At 45.3% G+C, this 18811-nt stretch overlaps 1 protein-coding gene across 2 annotated transcripts in view; it reads right to left on the minus strand.

Moving 5' to 3' along the window:
• LOC140471366 (Golgi reassembly-stacking protein 2-like) overlaps positions 1-17836 on the minus strand; it is a 66488-nt gene extending 48652 nt beyond the window's left edge. For both annotated transcript variants that reach the window (XM_072567403.1, XM_072567402.1), the window contains exons 1-2: positions 17633-17836; positions 1804-1884 (exon numbers count right to left, since the gene is read on the minus strand). In XM_072567403.1, the coding sequence (XP_072423504.1) occupies positions 1804-1884; positions 17633-17695 (144 nt within the window). In that variant the 5' untranslated portion in view covers positions 17696-17836. The remainder of the gene's footprint in view (positions 1-1803; positions 1885-17632) is intronic.
• Positions 17837-18811: the final 975 nt, after the last annotated feature.

Consider the following 18811-nt stretch of genomic DNA (forward strand, 5'->3'; position numbering starts at 1 on the left):
AGATTACAACAGGATCTTGACCAGATGGGCCAATGGGCTGAGGAGTGGCAGATGGAGTTTAACTCAGATAAATACAAGGTGCTGTATTTTGGGAAAGCAAATCTTAGCAGGATTTATACACTTAATGGTAAGGTCAGAGGGAGAGTTGCTGAACAACCCGTGTCTGCGTGGGTTTCCTCCGGGTGCTCCAGTTTCCTCCCACAATCCAAAAATGTGCAGGTTAGGTGAATTGGCCATGCTAAATTGCCCGTAGTGTTAGGTGAAGGGGTAAATGTAGGAGAACGGGTCTGGGTGGGTTACGCTTCGGCGGGTCGGTGTGGACTTGTTGGGCCGAAGGGCCTGTTTCCACACTGTAAGTAATCTAATCTAATCTAATCAAATCAAATCAAATCAAAGAGACCTTGGAGTGCAGGTTCATAGCTCCTTGAAAGTGGAGTTGCAGGTAGATAGGATCGTGAAGGAGGCATTTGGTATACTTTCCTTTCTCGGTCAGAGTATGGAGTACAGGAGTTGGGAGGTCATGTTGCGGCTGTACAGGACATTGGTTAGGCCACTGTTGGAATATTGTGTGCAATTCTGGTCTCCTTCCTATCGGAAAGATGTCGCAAAACTTGAAAGGATTCAGAAAAGATTTACAAGGATGTTGCCAGGGTTGGAGAATCTGAGCTATAGGGAGAGGCTGAACAGGCTGGGGCTGTTTTCCCTGGAACGTTGGAGGCTGAGGGGTGACCTTATAGCGGTTTACAAAATTATGAGGGGCATGGATAGGGTAAATAGGTGAAGTCTTTTCCCTGGGGTGGGGGAGTCCAGAACTAGAGGGCATAGGTTTAGGGTGAGAGGGGAAAGATATAAGAGAGACCTACAGGGCAACATTTTCACACAGAAGGTGGTATGTGTGTGGAATGAGCTGCCAGAGGAAGTGGTGGAGGCTGGTACAGTTACAACATTTAAGAGGCATTTGGATGGGTATATGAATAGGAAGGGTTTGGAGGGATATGGGCCGGGTGCTGGCTGGTGGAACTAGATTGGGTTGGGATATCTGGTCGGCATGGACGGGTTGGACCGAAGGGTCTATTTCCGTGCTGTACATCTCTATGACTCTGTGACTCTAAATGCCAAAGATGGCAGTTAGATTGTCTCTTATTGGTGACAGTCATTGATGTGCATTTGTGTGGTGCAAAGTGATTTCAGCAGATACTCTCAAATGAATCTAACCTTGTCACTGCCTGCTCTTCTAAACCAATTTTAATCCAGTACCATTGGCTCCTGCATTGCTGAGTTCAGCCCCACTGACAAACTGAAAATCAGCACAGGCAGGAACAGTTTATTACCTTTGCACTGTGGCAGAAATAGGGTGTCATTGATGTTTAAGAGATTGGATCGCAAGGTTATGGCAGGCCAAGATGCACAGAGCTCCAGTCACAGAAGCAGCAGCCAAAAGAGACAGCAAAAGCAGCTGGATTTAAGGATCCCCAAGACAGTTGACGATGCAATGAACAGTACTGCTTATGCTGGAGACACATCAGGAAGCTGGTAGCAAATTGATAAGCTGCAGTGCTACCTAGCTTGGAAAATGGAGATTAATTAAATGAACGGGTAAATTTAACACAGACGGAAAATAACAGAATAAAACAGTCGCAGAAAACAAGGATTAATCAACAAGAAGGTTATTATTTTTGTATGGGTTTCCCCCTTTCTAAAGCAAAGGCTGACAACAGCCAACGTCACTACTGACACAAAGCTTTAACTATAAACTAATACAGACAAGAGACATATGTTGAAACGTTAAGAATATAAACTCACCAGCCTTGTGTCACCAGCTGAAATGATAAAGTCAAAGAATGGTTCTAGACCAGCCCAGTAACCTGGGGAGTTCTCCTGCACCTGCTCAGAAAAACAAAACATTGCATCATAAACAAATGACCAGGCTCCTTGACATTTGAAGATGTGAATTGAAATAAGTAGAACATTGGAGGTACTTCTCATTTCGTATATATTCTTATTTCAAGAACATACACTTACTCGTTCACATTTCAGATCAGCTAATGGCGTTTACAGGCCTGACCATGACAAAATTCAAAAAAAAGTGTACAAACAGCTCCCAATGTTCCACCTCTCCTCTGTTTAGTCCAAACATAGTCGGGAGGCCAATTCACCCCAGTCTTCAGTCATTTATATAACTTGTGGCTGATCTGCAACGTTTTGCCTCATATTGCTAAATACTTTTGGCTAACATCATCATCAATTTCATATTTTAAACTAACCAACAATCGCTGTTTGTCTAAAGGAACGTTTCTTCATTTTGGTTATGAAAGGTAACTTTTTTAAAAAGCATTACACCTTCTAGTCCCAATTTCACCAACTACAGGAATTAGTCTCTTCCATTCGATTCCCTTTGCTCCCATTCATATAGTGAAAATTTTGATCAAACCATCCTTTAACCTTCTAAATTATTGGGAAGTTTATTTAATAAAAAACAGCGTGTTTGCTCTCTCCTTGCAGTTTGACGCTTGGAATCTAGTGGAAGTGCCCAACTCCTGAAAAGGCAAAATTCAGGCAGGCCAATCTTATTAAGTCTCACAAGTTTACTCTGGGGCTGGAACCTGCAAAATGACAAATCAACATCTCACCAGTAAGAATATTTTGGCAGCTCATATTTGCTGGAGAGAATCTTAAACAGATAGTGTTGTGATATAAGCACCTGTACTAAGTTGTTGGCCCAGACCCGACAACCATGAACAGTGAGGAAGGCAAAGTCATGATTAACATTTGAGAAATTAAGACTTGATTGGCTGAAGACTGTTCAACTTCAGTTAACTGGACCAAAGTAAAATTGAATGATTTGATTTAAGTGGATTGTTTGCTACAGTAAGAACTAGTTGAGTTTGAGATGGGCTTAAGTTGCAGCTGGCAAGGGGGGGGGGGGGGGGCGGAAGAGAGAATATTGTGGTGCAGTGGTGCTGCCCCTCTCTTTGCACCAGGAGGCCCAGGTTCAAGTTCTAGTTGCTTCAGGTGTGTAATAACATCTCTGAACAGGTGGATTATAAAATCCATCTAAACCACATTGCACCCATGTAAATGCTTCCACCAAGAGGATTACAGAAAGCACTTACTTTTAAAATAGTCTTGCTGACCACGTTATTAGGGAATGTATAGCACAGAAAACAGAGTGCTCAGCCCAACTGGTTTGTAGTGGCATTTAAGATTCATTTCCCTGCCTACGTCATCTCATCCCGTCAATATAGCCTATTCCTTTCTCACTCATTTGCTTAATAGCCTCTTAATAATAAGTCTCAATGGTATTTACCTCAACAACGTGGTAGCAGGTTAAATATTGTAATTACTGTCTGGCTACAGAGGCTACTTCTGGAGCAGAGCATTAGTCATTGGGGACTCCGTAGTTCAGGGGACAGATAGGAGGTTCTGTGGGAACCGAGAGAGACTCACTATTGGCGTGTTGCCTCCCAGGTGCCAGGGTTCACTAATGTCTCGGTACGGGTTTTCGGGATTCTCGAGGGGAGGGGGAGCAGCCCCAAGTCATGGTCCACATAGGCACTATGACGTAGGTAGGAAAAGAGATGAGGATTTAAGCAGAAAGTCAGGGAGCTAGGTTGGAAGCTTAGTGCTAGAACAAAAACAGATGTTATCTCTGATTTGTTACCCATGCCACATGCTCACGAGGCGAGGAATAGGGAGACAGAGGAGTTGAACACATGGTTACAGGGATGGTGCAGGAGGGTGGGTTTTGGATGCCTGGATAATTGGGGCTCATTCTGGGGTAGGTGGGACCTCTACAAACAGGATGGTCTACACCTGAACCAGAGAGGTACGGGGGGCGGGGGCGGAGGCGGAGGCGGAATTTGCTAATGCTCTTGAGAAGGGTTAAACTAATTCAGCAGGGGGATGGGAACCTAAAAATTGTAGTTCCAGTGTCTCGGAGGGTGAGAGTAGTGAGGTTAAGCGGGAAGGCGGTTTGAAGGGTGCCTACTTCAAAGCCAGGAGCATCCGGAATAAGGTGGGTGAACTTGAAGTCTGGGTTAGTACGTAGGACTTCAATGTTGTGGCCATTTCAGAGACATGGGGAGAGCAGGGACAGGAATATTTGTTGAAGGTTCCAGGATTGAGATGTTTCAATAAGAGCAGAGAAGATAGTAAAAGAGAGGGAGGTGTGGCATTGTTAGTCAAGGACAGTATTACGGTGGCAGAAAGGACGTTTGAGGACTTGTCTACTGAGGTAGGTAGTATAGGCTGAGGTTAGAATCAGGAAAGGAGAGGAACGGACACCCTGTTGGGAGTTTTCTATCGGCCTCCGAATAGATCCAGAGATGTACAGGAAAGGATAGCAAAGGGGATTCTGGATAGGAGGGAATGTAACAGGGTAGTCGTTATGGGGGACTTGATGTATTTCCAGTCAACATTTGGAAAGTTTATAGGAGAAAGTGAGGACTGCAGATGCTGGAGATCAGAGCTGAAAAATGTATTGCTGAAAAAGCGCAGGTCAGGCAGAATCAAAGGAGCAGGAGAATCGATGTTTCCGGCATAAGCCCTTCTTCAGGAATGAGGAGGGTGTGCCAAGCAGGTTAAGATAAAAGGTTAGGAGGAGGGACTTGGGGGAGGGGCGTTGGGAATGCGATAGGTGGAAGGAGGTTAAGGTGAAGGTGATAGGCCAGAGAGGGGCTGGGACGGAGAGGTCGGGAAGAAGATTACAGGTCAAGAAGGCGGTGCTGAGTCGGAGGGGGGGTGAAGAATGAGGAAGCTGGAGAAATCTGCATTCATCCCTTGTGGTTGGAAGGTTCCTAGGCGGAAGATGAGGCGCTCTTGGATGAGGTGCTTGGAAATACTATAGTTCTAGTACTTCAGAGGAGTCAGGTTTTTGTCCAGTGTGTGTAGGCTGGTTTCCTGACAGTATGTAGACAGGCCAAAAAGTGCCACATTGGATTTGGTACTGAGTAATGAACCAGGCCAGGTGTTAGATTTGGAGGTAGGTGAGCACTTTGGCGATAGTGACCACAATTCGGTTATGTTTACTTTAGTGTGGAAAGGGATAGGTTTAGACCACAGGACAAAGTTATAGCTGGGGGAAAGGCAATTATGAAGTGATTTGGCAGGATTTAGGATGCATAGGATGGGGAAGGAAACTGCAGGGGATGGGCACAATTGAATGTGGAGCTTATTCAAGGAACAGCTACTGCGTGTCCTTGGTAAGTATGTACCTGTCAGACAGGCAGGAAGTGGTCGAGTGAAGGAGCCGTGGTTTACTAAAGACGTTGAATCTCTTGTCAAGAGGAAGAAGGCGGCTTATGTTAGGATGAGACGTGAAGGCTCAGTTCGGGTGCTTGAGAGTTACAAGTTAGCCAGGAAGGGACCTAAAGAGCACGCTCAGGGGAGCCAGAAGAGGACATGAGAAGTCGTTTCTAAATAACTTTAGGGTTTTTCTTGATCCTTTCTATAGGTAGATCAGGAACAAAAGAATGACTAAGAGTAGGACGAGGGCCAATCAAGGACAGTAGTGGGAAGTTGTGCGTGGAGTCCGAGGAGATAGGGGAAGCGCTAAATGAATATTGTTTGTCTTTTTCCTGTGTGAATACAGACAATGTTGCCGAGGAGAATACAGAGATAGAGGCTACTAGACTAGACGGGATTAATCTTTAATCTCCAGCATCTGCAGTACCCACTTCTGCCTAGCTGGGATTGAGGTTCACAAGGAGGAGGTGTTAGCAATTCTGGAAAGTGTGAAAATAGATAAGTCCCCTGGGCCAGATGGGATTTATCCTAAGATTTTCTGGGAAGCCAGGGAGGAGATTGCAGAGCCTTTGGCTTTGATCTTTATACCCTCATTGTCTCCAGGAACAGTGCCAGAAGACTGGAGGATAGCAAATGTTATTGCCTTGTTCAAGAAGGGGAGTACAGATAACACTGGTAATTATAGACCAGTGAGCCTTACTTTGGGTGTGGATAAATTGTTGGAAAAGGTTATAAGCGAGAGGATTTATAATCATCTGGAAAGGAAGTAAAGCGGATTAGGAATAATCAACGCGGTTTTGTGAAGGGTAGGCCATGCCTCACAAACCTTATTCACTTCTTTGAGATGGTGACCAAACAGGTGGATGAGAGTAAAGCAGTTGATGTGGTGTATATGGATTTCAGTAAGGCATTTGATCAGGTTCCCCATGGTAGGCTATTGCACAAAATACAGAGGCATAGGATTGAGGGTGATGTGGCAGTTTGGATCAGAAATTGGCTAGGTGGTGGTTGATGGGAAACGTTCATCCTGGAGTTCAGTTATGAGTGGTATACCACAAGGATCTGTTTTGGGGCCACTGCTGTTTGTCATTGTTATAAATGACATAGAAGGATGGGCTAGTAAATTTGCAAATAACACTAAGGTTAGTGGAGTTGTGGACAGTGCGGAAGGATTAGATTAGATTAGATTACTTACAGTGTGGAAACAGGCCCTTCGGCCCAACAAGTCCACACCGCCCCGCCGAAGCGTAACCCACCCATACCCCTACATCTACATTTACCCCTTACCTAACACTAGGGGCAATTTAGCATGGCCAATTCACCTGGCCTGCACATCTTTGGACTGTGGGAGGAAACCCACGCAGACACGGGGAGAACGTGCAAACTCCACACAGTCAGGCGCCTGAGGCGGGAATTGAACCCGGGTCTCAGGCGCTGTGAGGCAGCAGTGCTAACCACTGTGCCACCGTGCCGGATGTTACAGGTTACAGAGGGACATAGATAAGCTGCAGAGCTAGGCTGAGAGGTGGCAAATGGAGTTTAATGTGGAAAAGGGTGAGGTGATTCACTTAGGAAGAAAACAGGAATACAAGAGTACTGGGCTAATGGTAAGATTCTTGGCAGTGTAGAGGAGCAGAGAGATCTCGGTGTCCACATACATAGATCCCTGAAAGTTGCCACCCAGGTTGATAGGGTTGTTAAGGAAGCATATGGTGTGTTAGCTTTTATTGGTAGAGGGATTGGAGTTTCGGAACCATGAGGTCATGCTGCAGCTGTACAAAACTCTGGGGCAGCCGCACTTGGTGTATTGCGTACAGTTCTGGTCACCACATTATAGGAAGGATGTGGAAGCTTTGGAAAGGGTGCAGAGGAGATTTACTCGGATGTTGCCTGGTCTGGAGGGAAGGTCTTATGAGGAAAGGCTGAGGGACTTGAGGCTGTTTGCATTAGAGAGGAGGAGGTTGAGAGGTGACTTAATAGAGAGACATACAAGATAAATCAGAGGATTAGATAGAGTGGAGAGTGAGAGCCTTTTTCCTCAGATGGTGATGGCTAGCACAAGGGGACATCTCTTTAAACTGATGGATACAGGTCCACTGCATAATTCAAAAAGCACCAGTCATCAAGCTGAGCTTACTGCGCTCTCAGTTTGGGAAAAGCCGGAAACTACAGCAGAGCACAAAAAGCAAAAAAAAAAATTGAAGAAGCGAAATGCAAGATAGATTAGAGCAGGCACTGAATGAGACTTTATTATTCTTGCTTCACTTGTATTCATGCAGTTTAAAAAGCAGACTGAGCCTGCTCTGTCATTCAATGTGACTGATCTTGGGATTTCCAACTTCACTGTCCCACCCACTTCCCACATCCCTCGACTCCCCATGACAACAAAACTTTCTCAGCCTTAAATAATGTTCAACCATGGAGCATTCACAACCCTCTGCGGTACAGGATTCTAAAACTTCACAACCCTTTCGTGAAGACATTTCTCATGTCCATCCTAAATGAATGAATGTTTGAGTTCCCAGCAAAGGGGAATGGTCCTTTCACTAGCCATCTTATTAAGCCTCGTCAGAATCTATGATTCAGTAAGATAAGCCCATTAAGGTGGTGACTTGTCAATGCAATCTATAAAAGAAGTAATTGGTTACTCTTTGGAGGGTTGGTGTGGACGTGTTGGGCCGAAAGAAAAAAAAACATGCATTGCTTGCAGCTCAGGTCCATTGATTCTGGTCCTTTAACAGCTAAGTAACTGAGGAAATGCGCAACAGCATGGGCCAGCTAAGTTCGCAGGGAAAACATGAAAAAGACAGGGCTTTAATCTAAAAAAAATATTGTCGTTGCTAGAAATCAAAGAAGATTTTTTTTAAAAAACCTGGAACACTCAGGGCTGAGTATATGAATTTTTTAAAAAAATTGCAGGATATGGGCTTTGCTGACTTGCCCAGCATTTATTGCCAAGAGCACAACAGCAGGAAGAGCCAAGGAAGGGACCTCAACACCTTAGCTAGATAGCAGGATTTTGTCCCCACAACCTTAACGAGACCAACAGACTCTGCGTTAATAGCCTGCGTCCCCTCTTAATATCAGTGCATAATCCCAAATTGTCACAGTTGCATTCTTTAATTAGATAAAAAAGTATGCATCATATCTAAACCGCTGCTTCTTAAACTCAAACCAGCAGAAAGTTGCTACAAAGTGTTGATACTTAACAGCAAGATCCTGGGGAGTGTTGCTAAACAAAGAGACCTTGGAGTGCAGGTTCAGAGTTCCTTGAAAGTAGAGCCGCAGGTAGATAGGATAGTCAAGGCGGCATTTGGTATGCTTTGCTTTATTGGTCAGAACATTGAATATCGGAGTTGGGAGGTCATGTTGCGGCTGTACAGGACCACTGTTAGGTCACTGTTGGAATATTGTCTGCAATTCTGGTCTCCTTCCTATCGGAAAGATGTTGTGAAGCTTGAAAGGGTTCAGAAAAGATTTACAAGGATGTTGCCAGGGTTGGAGGATTTGAGCTATAGGGAGAGGCTGAACAGGCTGGGGCTGTTTTCCCTGGAGCGTCGGAGGCTGAGGGGTGACCTTATAGAGGTTTATAAAATCATGAGGGACATGGATAGGGTAAATAGACAAAGTCTTTTCCCTGGGGTGGGGGAGTCCAGAGCTAGAGGGTATAGGTGTAGGATGAGAGGGGAAAAATATAAAAGAGACCTATGGAGCATCTTTTTCACGCAGAGGGTGGTGTGTGTGTGGAATGAGCTGCCAGAGGAAGTGGTGGAGGCTGGTACAGTTACAACATTTAAAAGGCACCTGGATGAGTATATGAATAGGAAGGGTTTGGAGGGATATGGGCCAGATGCTGGTAAATGGGACTAGATTAGGTTAGGATATCTGGTCATCATGGATGAGTTGGACCAAAGGGTCTGTTTCTGTGCTGTATTTCTATATGATTGCCTATATTAGGTAACTGCAATCACAAATTCCTTCAAATCAACGACAGTAAAGGTCACGAGTTAGGAAGGTGCTGTTGAAGCAGCCTTGGAATGTTGTTGCAGTGCGGCTTGTAGACAGCACAACACAGCACATGGCTAGGATTTGGAATGCACAGGGTGTGGTGGAGGCTGATTCAGTCCAGACCTTAAATAAAGAACTGGATAATTATTTGAAATGCAAGACTACAGGGAAATGGAACTAGATGAGTTTATCTTCCAGTGAGCTAGCACAGATGTGATAGGTCAAATGGACTCCTTACCTAATCCAAATGGAGTGAGAAAGCTGGTGCACAAACATATTCTGGATTAGTGGTGCTAGAAGAGCACAGCAGTTCAGGCAGCATCCAAGTAGCTTCGAAATCGACGTTTCGGGCAAAAGCCCGTCATTGTTTTTACCCTGGTGCACAAACAGCACCATCCCAAAACAGGATGTGATATCAAGCCCAAAAACTATCACACAGTTACTCTTTCAAGACTAAAGGGCCCACACTTCAGTTGCGACTCTTGAATATGAGTAGCTCTACACTTCCAAGAAAAAGAAAATAGCTGTGCCCTCTACCCATGCAGAGAAACAATCCACTACATTGAGTGAAAAAAAAAGAATGAGAGATAAATAAAGAAAATCTAAAGATTACTTAATACCTTTCACAACCTCCAAACACTTTACAGTCAATGAAAGCCTTTTGAATGTATCACTGTTGGAAACGTGGAGATACAACAGTCAATTTGTGAACAGCAAGCTCCCACAAACAGAAATGAGATCACAAACAGATAATGTTTGAGGGATATACACTGCCTACCTCTGGCAGGAGTGCCAGTCTGGATTTCTGGGCTCTAGTCTCTGGACTGGAATGTGATTGCGCAACATTCTGATTCAGAGCCAAATCGGCCACCCACCAAGTGACAGCTGGCACCCTGCCAGCTTGCGGTCAAATGGGAAATAACCACTCAGGAGATACAATTGGATCCCAGTAGTTCCAATTCACCTGGACTCAGAGGAAGGTCTGAATCACAGTCTTAACACCACAGAGGAAAGCCACTTTTTCAACTTGATTAGCTCAGGGAGCCAATACTGCAGAGCTCACTGTTGCCTATCCCCTCTCAGATAGAAAGTCTGTTCGTGCCTATCAGGACAGGACTGTAGACTACAAGTGCTTTCTTCTCCCTCCTCATCACCTAACGCGAGAGAAACAAATCCGCACAGGAAAACTCCACTTGGCACTTTGCCTGGGGTGGGTTACTTCCAAGCTCAGGAGAGCTTGGAAACAAATCAAGTTCACAGTTTTGGCAAGTTTAACCCTCAAGCTCCAGTCTGCCATCAGGTCATAGCACATCCTCACTGTGTAACTTCTGCAGTGCTGGGTCAGCTGGTGCTTGCTGCAACTCTATTAAACTGTTTCTGAAAATTTTATATCCTTAAAAAGATTCATTACTCAAAGTTCTATTAAAAAGGGTTGTAACATCCTCTTGTACAAGTGTATGTAAAACATTTGTCCCGCCATTTAACAATTGCTTGCAGCGGTAAAAGTGCTCCTGTCCGCTCTACACAATGACTGCATTGTGCTGCAGCAGGTCACAATAATCCAACAGGAAGTTTTTCCACAGCATGCTCCCACGCACAGTGGCTGAATTAACGATAGAACTATCTCAGTTCAGTATATATTTACAGTTAAACAGCAGTATGTGAAGTAATTAAAATATCTCATAAGTACTTTACAACACAAATCACCACAAAAGTGCAATGTTGGCAAACAAGGTGCTCCTTTGGCCAAGTGATTGATATTCAATGGATCTGTGTTATTGGGAACTTAAGAGAAAAATGTCTGCACTTCAGAAGTAGAGTACCCTTCACCACAACTCATTCTCAACAACAACCTGAACTGACAGTTGGGATTTCAGCTTGACATGAGGGACAGCAATTTAATCTATGCAGCACTCCCAACACAACAACATTGACAGCACAGGGAATTCAAAAGGAGCAAAGTAGTAAGAGGGAGAGAAATGAGGGAACTTGTTAGAAAGTATGATTCAACAACTTGGCAACCGTTTTTCTGAAAGAAGAATGGTGGTAAAGTAAATGTTTGAGCAGAATTCAAATGTGCAATTGAAAGCTCTGCTGCAGTTGGTGACAGAGAAGACAGGGAGGAAGCAAACCAACCCAACCCAGAGTGCGTATTCAGGAACATGGGGTGGAAGATTGCATAAGTAGTGTTGAGCATGGCAATGCAGTATTTAAAGCCAGGACAGGATTTGTGTCTGTAGACTGGGGCACCAGCCAGGCAGTGAAAGTCAGCAGGGATGGAATTGGGAGCAGCATGGATCATCACGTAAGATAGGACCCAAGCAGCACAGCTCTGGATAAATCAGTCTTGATAGAAGATGGAGCCTGTGAAACAGCTGCCAAGGATATTGGATAAAAAGTGTTAATGAATTTAGGAATGATTGAACCAAGAAAGGAAATTGATTGCTCAGGAGGCAGACTGGGTCAAGAGGGAAGGAAGTGAATCTAGTCAACACTGGAAAACAAAAAGGGCAAACATTCGTAGGAGATAGGAACTGGAAGGGAGGACAGTGGAGTTGAAGTGGACAGATAGCAGAGCAAATCACCTCAAGTTTAAAGATAAGGAATGCTATGAATTTCTTTATGCAATATAAAAAGGTTAGTCGGTTGAAAAAAAAAGACATTGGAGGTTACCCATATTCTCCAGTACGATCTTGTACAAACAGGACGTTGCGCGAGATAACAAGACAATACTGCTCGAGGTGATCAAACAAGAGAACCTGGATGCATAACCGGTTCAATGACTGACTGCACAAATTATGTATCCTACAATCCGAGGTTGCAAAGGTGACTGCTGTAACAGGGTAAAAGCTAGTGGTGAGACATAGAAAGTGGGGACAGGTGCCAAAACAGAGGAAAGGCAGCTTTGCGGTAGATCAGCAAAGCAAGCAAAGTCACTTTAGACAGTGTGTGAAGGAGTTGCGTCAATTAAGATTAGATCCTCAAAGCCTAGAGTCAGATTTGAAAAATCAAGCACTGAGCCTGGGGTGATTCTTTCAGAGAGCCATGTTGACACAAGAAAATGTACTCTCGTGCTATACTTTCTTGTGAAACAGTGAAGTATAGGCCTGCTTCAAGTGTTTTATCTTATGCCAAAAGAAAACTGACAGCATTTAAACTAGAAACCCAACACTAAGAAACTTACAATGGCAAGCATTCAAAAGGCTTTCAGCTTTGTGTATGCAGAGTCAAAAAAGTCAACTCTGAAATCTGTTGTCAAAGCTTTCACAAACTGAAATAAAGGCTCAAATGACTTAAGAAAGTATCAATGTGCAAATAGGATCTACTTGATACCTATTTCAGCAAGATAATGATGGTACAGTGCAATGTTACTGGACTAGTAAACCAGAGGCCCAGACTAATAGTATGGGGACATGGGTTCAAATTATGGAGTCAGAGTCGTACAGCACAGAAACAGACCCTTCAGTCCAACTCATCCATGCAGACCAGATATCCTAGATTAATCTAGTCCCATTTGCCAGCATTTGGCCCATATCCCTCTAAACCCTCCCCATTCATGTTCCCATCCAGATGCCTTTTAAAAATGTTGTAATTGTACCAGCCTCCACCACTTCCTCTGGCAATTCGTTCCACACACACACACACACCTCTGCGGGAAATAGTTGCCTCTCAGGTCCCTTTTTATCTTTCCCCTCTCACCCTAAACCTAAGCCCTCTAGTTTTAGACTCCCCTACCCCAGGGAAAAGACATTGCTATTCACCCTATCCATGACCCTCAAGATTTTAAGCTTTTAAAGGTCATCCCTCAGCCTCCAACTCTCCAGAAAAATAGCCCCAGCCTATTCAATCTCTCCCTATAGCTCAAACCCTCCAACCTGGCAACATCTTGTAAATCTTATCTGAACCCTTTCAAGGTTCACAACTTCCTTCTTATAGCAGGCAGACCAGAATTGAATGCAGTATCCCAAAAATGGCCTCACCAATGTCCTGTACACTTGCAACGTGGCATCCCAACTCCTATACTCAATACACTAACCAATAAAGGCAAGCGTTCCAAATGCCTTCTTCACTACCCTGTCTAACTGCAATTCAAATCATAATCCTATCATTGGAGGTTCAAATCCTACAACAGCAAATTTAAATTTAGTTAATAAAACTTGGAAATGAAAACTAGTCTCAGTCTCATCAAACGATCAATTGTTGCAGAAGCCCATCTGATTCACTAAATGCCTTTTGGGAAGGCTACTTGACACTTTTAATCTGGTCAAGCCTACACATAACCTCAGATCCATAGTAACATGATTGACTTTTAACTACCCTCTGAAACGGGCTAGCAAGCCACTCAGTTTAAAGACAATCAACAAACACCAGCCTTGTCAGTGATAGTTATAATTTCCTCCCCTCTACTTTTGCAGGGAGCTTTGCAACCCCAATTCCCCCATTCACAGGGTCTTTAACAGCAAAACCAAGCTGCTACAAATTGCCAATGTAACTACAGACTCTGATCCCACAAGGAAGAAATAATGGCTTCCACTGGTAGCGGGCACAGATTAAAGATGAGACTTTTTAAAAATAAATAAAGCATGTTGGGTTATAATTGGAAATTATATGGGTGAAAATTAGGCAAATATGCCTAACTTTCCAAAGGGAGTGGCATACACAAAAAGGTGTATCTTGAAGGGCTGTGGGGAAAAAAGCTGACCAACGGACAGCTTTCAGACAGCTGGTACATACATGATGCACTTAGTACTGTACTATAGGAATCCATGATTACATAAACACTATTTTTGTAGCTCCAGTGTATTTTAGATAGTGAGGAGCAGAAATAAAGTCATTAAATTCATTTTCCTTTCATAAATATCTTTCCCTGGAATGAAGCCAACATTAATGGATCAACATTAGCAGGATGTCAGGATTATTCCATCTATTTAGGACAAAAATAGAGGCATTGCTTGAGGCCTTTTACAAGGAGTTACTCTGCAGGAGCAAGAGCAAGAGCAACCACAAAACTAACCTACTCATTTTACCACGAACATTAAAATGCATAATTTTAAAAAGGGACATCAGTTGTTAAAGCATTTGGCAACATTAAATGACATAATTAACTACTAATTGCATCTGTATGCTTCGAAATCATGGATCCCAAGAAGAAACACTATCATACACACTGCTGAGCCCAGCATTTTGAACCGGAGAGCTTTTCAGGCAAAGTCGATTGGTAACCGCATTGTGCGTAAAATAACAGCATCATTGAACAACTCAAAAACGAGAGACAGACAAGGCTGGAGGGTGGAATCATGCCTTGAAAACAGAAATTACTTTGTTGAAAAGAAACGAAAACGTTCACGATTAGCTCAGTATAATAGAATACAGTTGTAGTGGAGATAGAAGGGATGAATTATACATGCATGGTATAAAGGAACATAGGAGTTATTGGGCTGGTAATCCAGAGATGTGGATTTACAATCAAGGGACAGGAATTCCAATCCTGCCCTGCCAGTTGGGACATTAAATTTTGAATTGATTTAACTAACTGAATTCAAAGAGAAAAACTAGTTGCAGTACTCTCAATCAAACTGCAGAATGATTGTTAAAAATGAATCTGGTTCACAAACGTTCTGTCGCCAAGCTAGCCAACTGAGCTAAGATTATCTCAGTAATTGCTATTAAAGATACAGGCGTACAAACAAGAAGAAAACTGATTAGATACAGATTGGACATCAGGCAATTAGTGGTTGAAATTTTGGAAATTTCAAGACTACTTCTTAGAATCTCTAGTGTGGAAGCAGGCCATTCAGCCCATCCAGTAAACCTTGGATTTCCCATGGCCAATCCACCCTAACCTGCACACCCCTGGACACTATGGGACAATTTAGCATGGCCAATCCAGGCAGCATCAAAGGAGCAGGAGAATCAACATTTCGGGCATAAGCCCTTCTTCAGGAATGAGGAGGGTGTGTAACACCTTCCACCCCGACCTCAAATTTACCTGGACCGTCTCAGACTCCTCCCTCCCCTTCATAGACCTCTCCATTTCTATCTCGGACGACCGACTCAACACAGACGTTTATTATAAACCGAATGACTCCCACAACTACCTAGATTACACCTCCTCCCACCCTGCCCCCTGTAAAAACGCCATCCCATATTCACAAATCCTTCGCCTCCGCCGCATCTGCTCCCAGGAGGACCAATTCCAATTCTGAACAACCCAGATGGCCTCCTCCTTCAAAGATCGCAATTTCCCCTCAGACGTGGTCGACGACGCTCTCCACCGCATCTCCTCCACTTCCCGCTCCTCCGCCTTTAAACCCTGCCCCTCCAATCGCCACGAGGACAGAACCCCACTGGTCCTCACCTACCACCCCACTAACCTCCAGATACATCGTATCATCCTTCGTCATTTCCACCACCTCCAAAACAGACCCCACCACCAGGGATATATTTCCCTCCCCTCCCCATCAGCGTTCCGAAAAGACCACTCCCTCCACGACTCCCTCGTCAGGTCCACACATCTCCCACCAACCCAACCTCCACTCCCGGCACCTTCCCCTGCAACTGCAAGAAATGCATATCTTGCACCCACACCTCCCCCCTCACTTCCCTCCAAGGCCCCAAGGGATCCTTCCATATCCATCACATATTCACCTGCACCTCCACACACATCATTTACTGTATCCGCTGCACCCGATGTGGCCTCCTCTATATTGGGGAGACAGGCCGCCTACTTGCGGAACGTTTCAGAGAACACCTCTGGGACACCCGCACCAACCAACCCAACCGCCCCGTGGCTGAACATTAACTCCCCCTCCCACTCCGCCAAGGACATGCAGGTCCTTGGCCTCCTCCATCGTCAGACCATGGCAACATGACGCCTGGAGGAAGAGCGCCTCATCTTCTGCTTAGGAACCCTCCAACCACAAGGGATGAATGCAGATTTCTCCAGCTTCCTCATTTCCCCTCCCCCCACCTTTTCTCAGTCCCAACCCTCAGACTCAGCACCGCCCTCTTGACCTGCAACCTTCTTCCCGACCTCTCAGCCCCCACCCCCTCTCCGGCCTATCACCCTCATCTTAACCTCCTTCCACCTATCGCATTCCCAATGCCCCTCCCCCAAGTCCCTCCTCCCTACCTTTTATCTTAGCCTGCTTGGCACACCTTCCTCATTCATGAAGAGGGGCTCATGCCCGAAACATCGATTTTCCTGCTCCTCGGATGCTGCCTGACCTGATGTGCTTTTTCAGCAACACATTTTTCAGCTGTGATCTCCAGCATCTGCAGTCCTCACTTTCTCCTAGCATGGCCAATCCCTTGGCACTACGTGACAATTTAGCATGGCCAATCCACCCTGGCCACTATGGGACAATTTAGCATGGCCAATCCACCCTAACCTACACATCCCTGGGCACTATGGGACAATTTCCCATGGCCAATCCACCCTAACCTACACATCCCTGGGCACTATGGGACAATTTCCCATGGCCAATCCACCCTAACCTACACATCCCTGGGCACTATGGGACAATTTCCCATGGCCAATCCACCCTAACCTACACACCCCTGGGCACTATGGGACAATTTAGCATGGCCAATCCACCCTAACCTACACACCCCTGGGCACTATGGGACAATTTCCCATGGCCAATCCACCCTAACCTACACATCCCTGGGCACTATGGGACAATTTAGCACGGCCAATCCACCCTAACCTACACATCCCTGGGCACTATGGGACAATTTAGCATGGCCAATCCACCCTAACCTGCACGTCCCTGGGCATTATGGGACAATTTAGCATGGCCAATCCACCCTAACCTGCACATCCCTGGGCACTATGGGACAATTTAGCATGGCCAATCCACCCTAACCTGCACATCCCTAGGCACTACGAGGACAATTTAGCATGGCCAATCCACCCTAACCTGCACGTCTTTCAACTGTGGGACGAAACCAGAGCATCCGGAGGAAACTCGGGCAGACACTGGGAGAATGTGCAAACTCCACACAGTCGCCCGAGGGTGCGTTCCTGTCCCCGGTTCTGTGCGGCAGCAGATGCGAACCACTGAGCCACCAAGAAAGCTCAAAACAAATCCAAGTGCGAGACTAAAAGATAACACTCGGCGGCCCATTCATTCCTTTCAGCAGTACCAGCCCGCCCCCATCATACAAAAAAAATGCCAACCTGCCCACCGTGGAGACCCTCGGCAGGAAAAGTCTCCGTTACTCGTCGTGGAAAGACTGCAAGAACCCACTTCACGCCCGCTTTAAAACAAAGACATACATCCAGATCGGCTGGATCATAGGGGAAGGCCGACTAGGCCTCACACCCCCGGCTTCAGGTTCCTCGGCGACCCCCGCCCGATCCGACCCTCACACCTACCCGAAGAACGTGGAAACCTTCAGTCCTGCCGCCGGGGAGGGCCGCGCTCTGAGAACTTCCCATTAGCGCCTCTTTCAATCCCGACTCTTGGACAAGGAATTGGGGAAAGACCGAGAAACGGTCAACTTTTAATTCGGGAGAAGGATAGCTATGGCAGGAGAGAAGACAAGCGGTCCCACGAGAGAGGTGGGGGGTGGGAGTCAATCGACCCCGCCCCTAACAACGGAAGCTTACAGACAGCCGTTTTCACCAATCGACTGTCAGCTGCCAGGCGTCCCATCGTTTCATTGGTCCACACTGAAAAGGCGGGACACGTTGGTAGCTTAGCAACCTGCAATGATTGACGACAGGGTAGCCATTGAGTTGGCCTAAATCCCAATGGAAGGCGTCAGGTAGGCAAGGCTTGATTGGATCTGGAGTGCTACAAGGATCAACACTCGGACCTTTCACTTAGGTAAAAACAAGGACTGCAGATGCTGGAAACCAGAGTCTAGATCAGAGTGGTGCTGGAAAAGCACAGCAGGTCAGGAAAAGCACTGCTCCTCGGATGCTGCCTGAACTGCTGTGCTCTTCCAGCGCCACTAATCCAGAATCTGGTTTCCAGCACCTGCAGTCATTGTTTTTACCTAGTAATTGAGAAAGACATTAAATTCTTCTTGTGCATTTAGGGCTCTCTGTGCCACCCTCAAAGTGGCTGCAGTAAGAAAAAGACCATGGCACACTTCCTTTCAGAAATATGCCTGAATGAAGGTTTGGAGAAAGATGAGTGATGAGGCTCAATGACAGCCTCTGTGCACTACAGGCAGTTCCCTGAGTCACCCACAGAGATAAACACCAACTATTGATGGAAGACTCAGTGGAAGACATTCTTTCAGTGCTTAGAGTTGATCATAGCTTAGTGTTACATACTGGCATGATTCACGGTCCAGGACTACCTGTGAGAGATACATGGCAGCCATTGCAAAGGCATAGTGGAGAAAGGCCATTGTCTCTCAAGTTTTTCAGACTTAATGCACCAAGGAGCTGGTAACTTAAGAACCCCTTGGACTAGATACTTGTCATCAAATATAGCAAATGTGACACATCTTGCAATTGTATTGAGGCATCTGAGAGTGTTACATGTTCTATTGAATATTTTGGACCTTTCATAATGCCTGATTTTGAATGTTTTGCAATGTA

This window comes from Chiloscyllium punctatum, chromosome X (assembly GCF_047496795.1).
Source record: "Chiloscyllium punctatum isolate Juve2018m chromosome X, sChiPun1.3, whole genome shotgun sequence".
In the NCBI taxonomy this organism is placed as follows: Eukaryota; Metazoa; Chordata; class Chondrichthyes; order Orectolobiformes; family Hemiscylliidae; genus Chiloscyllium; species Chiloscyllium punctatum.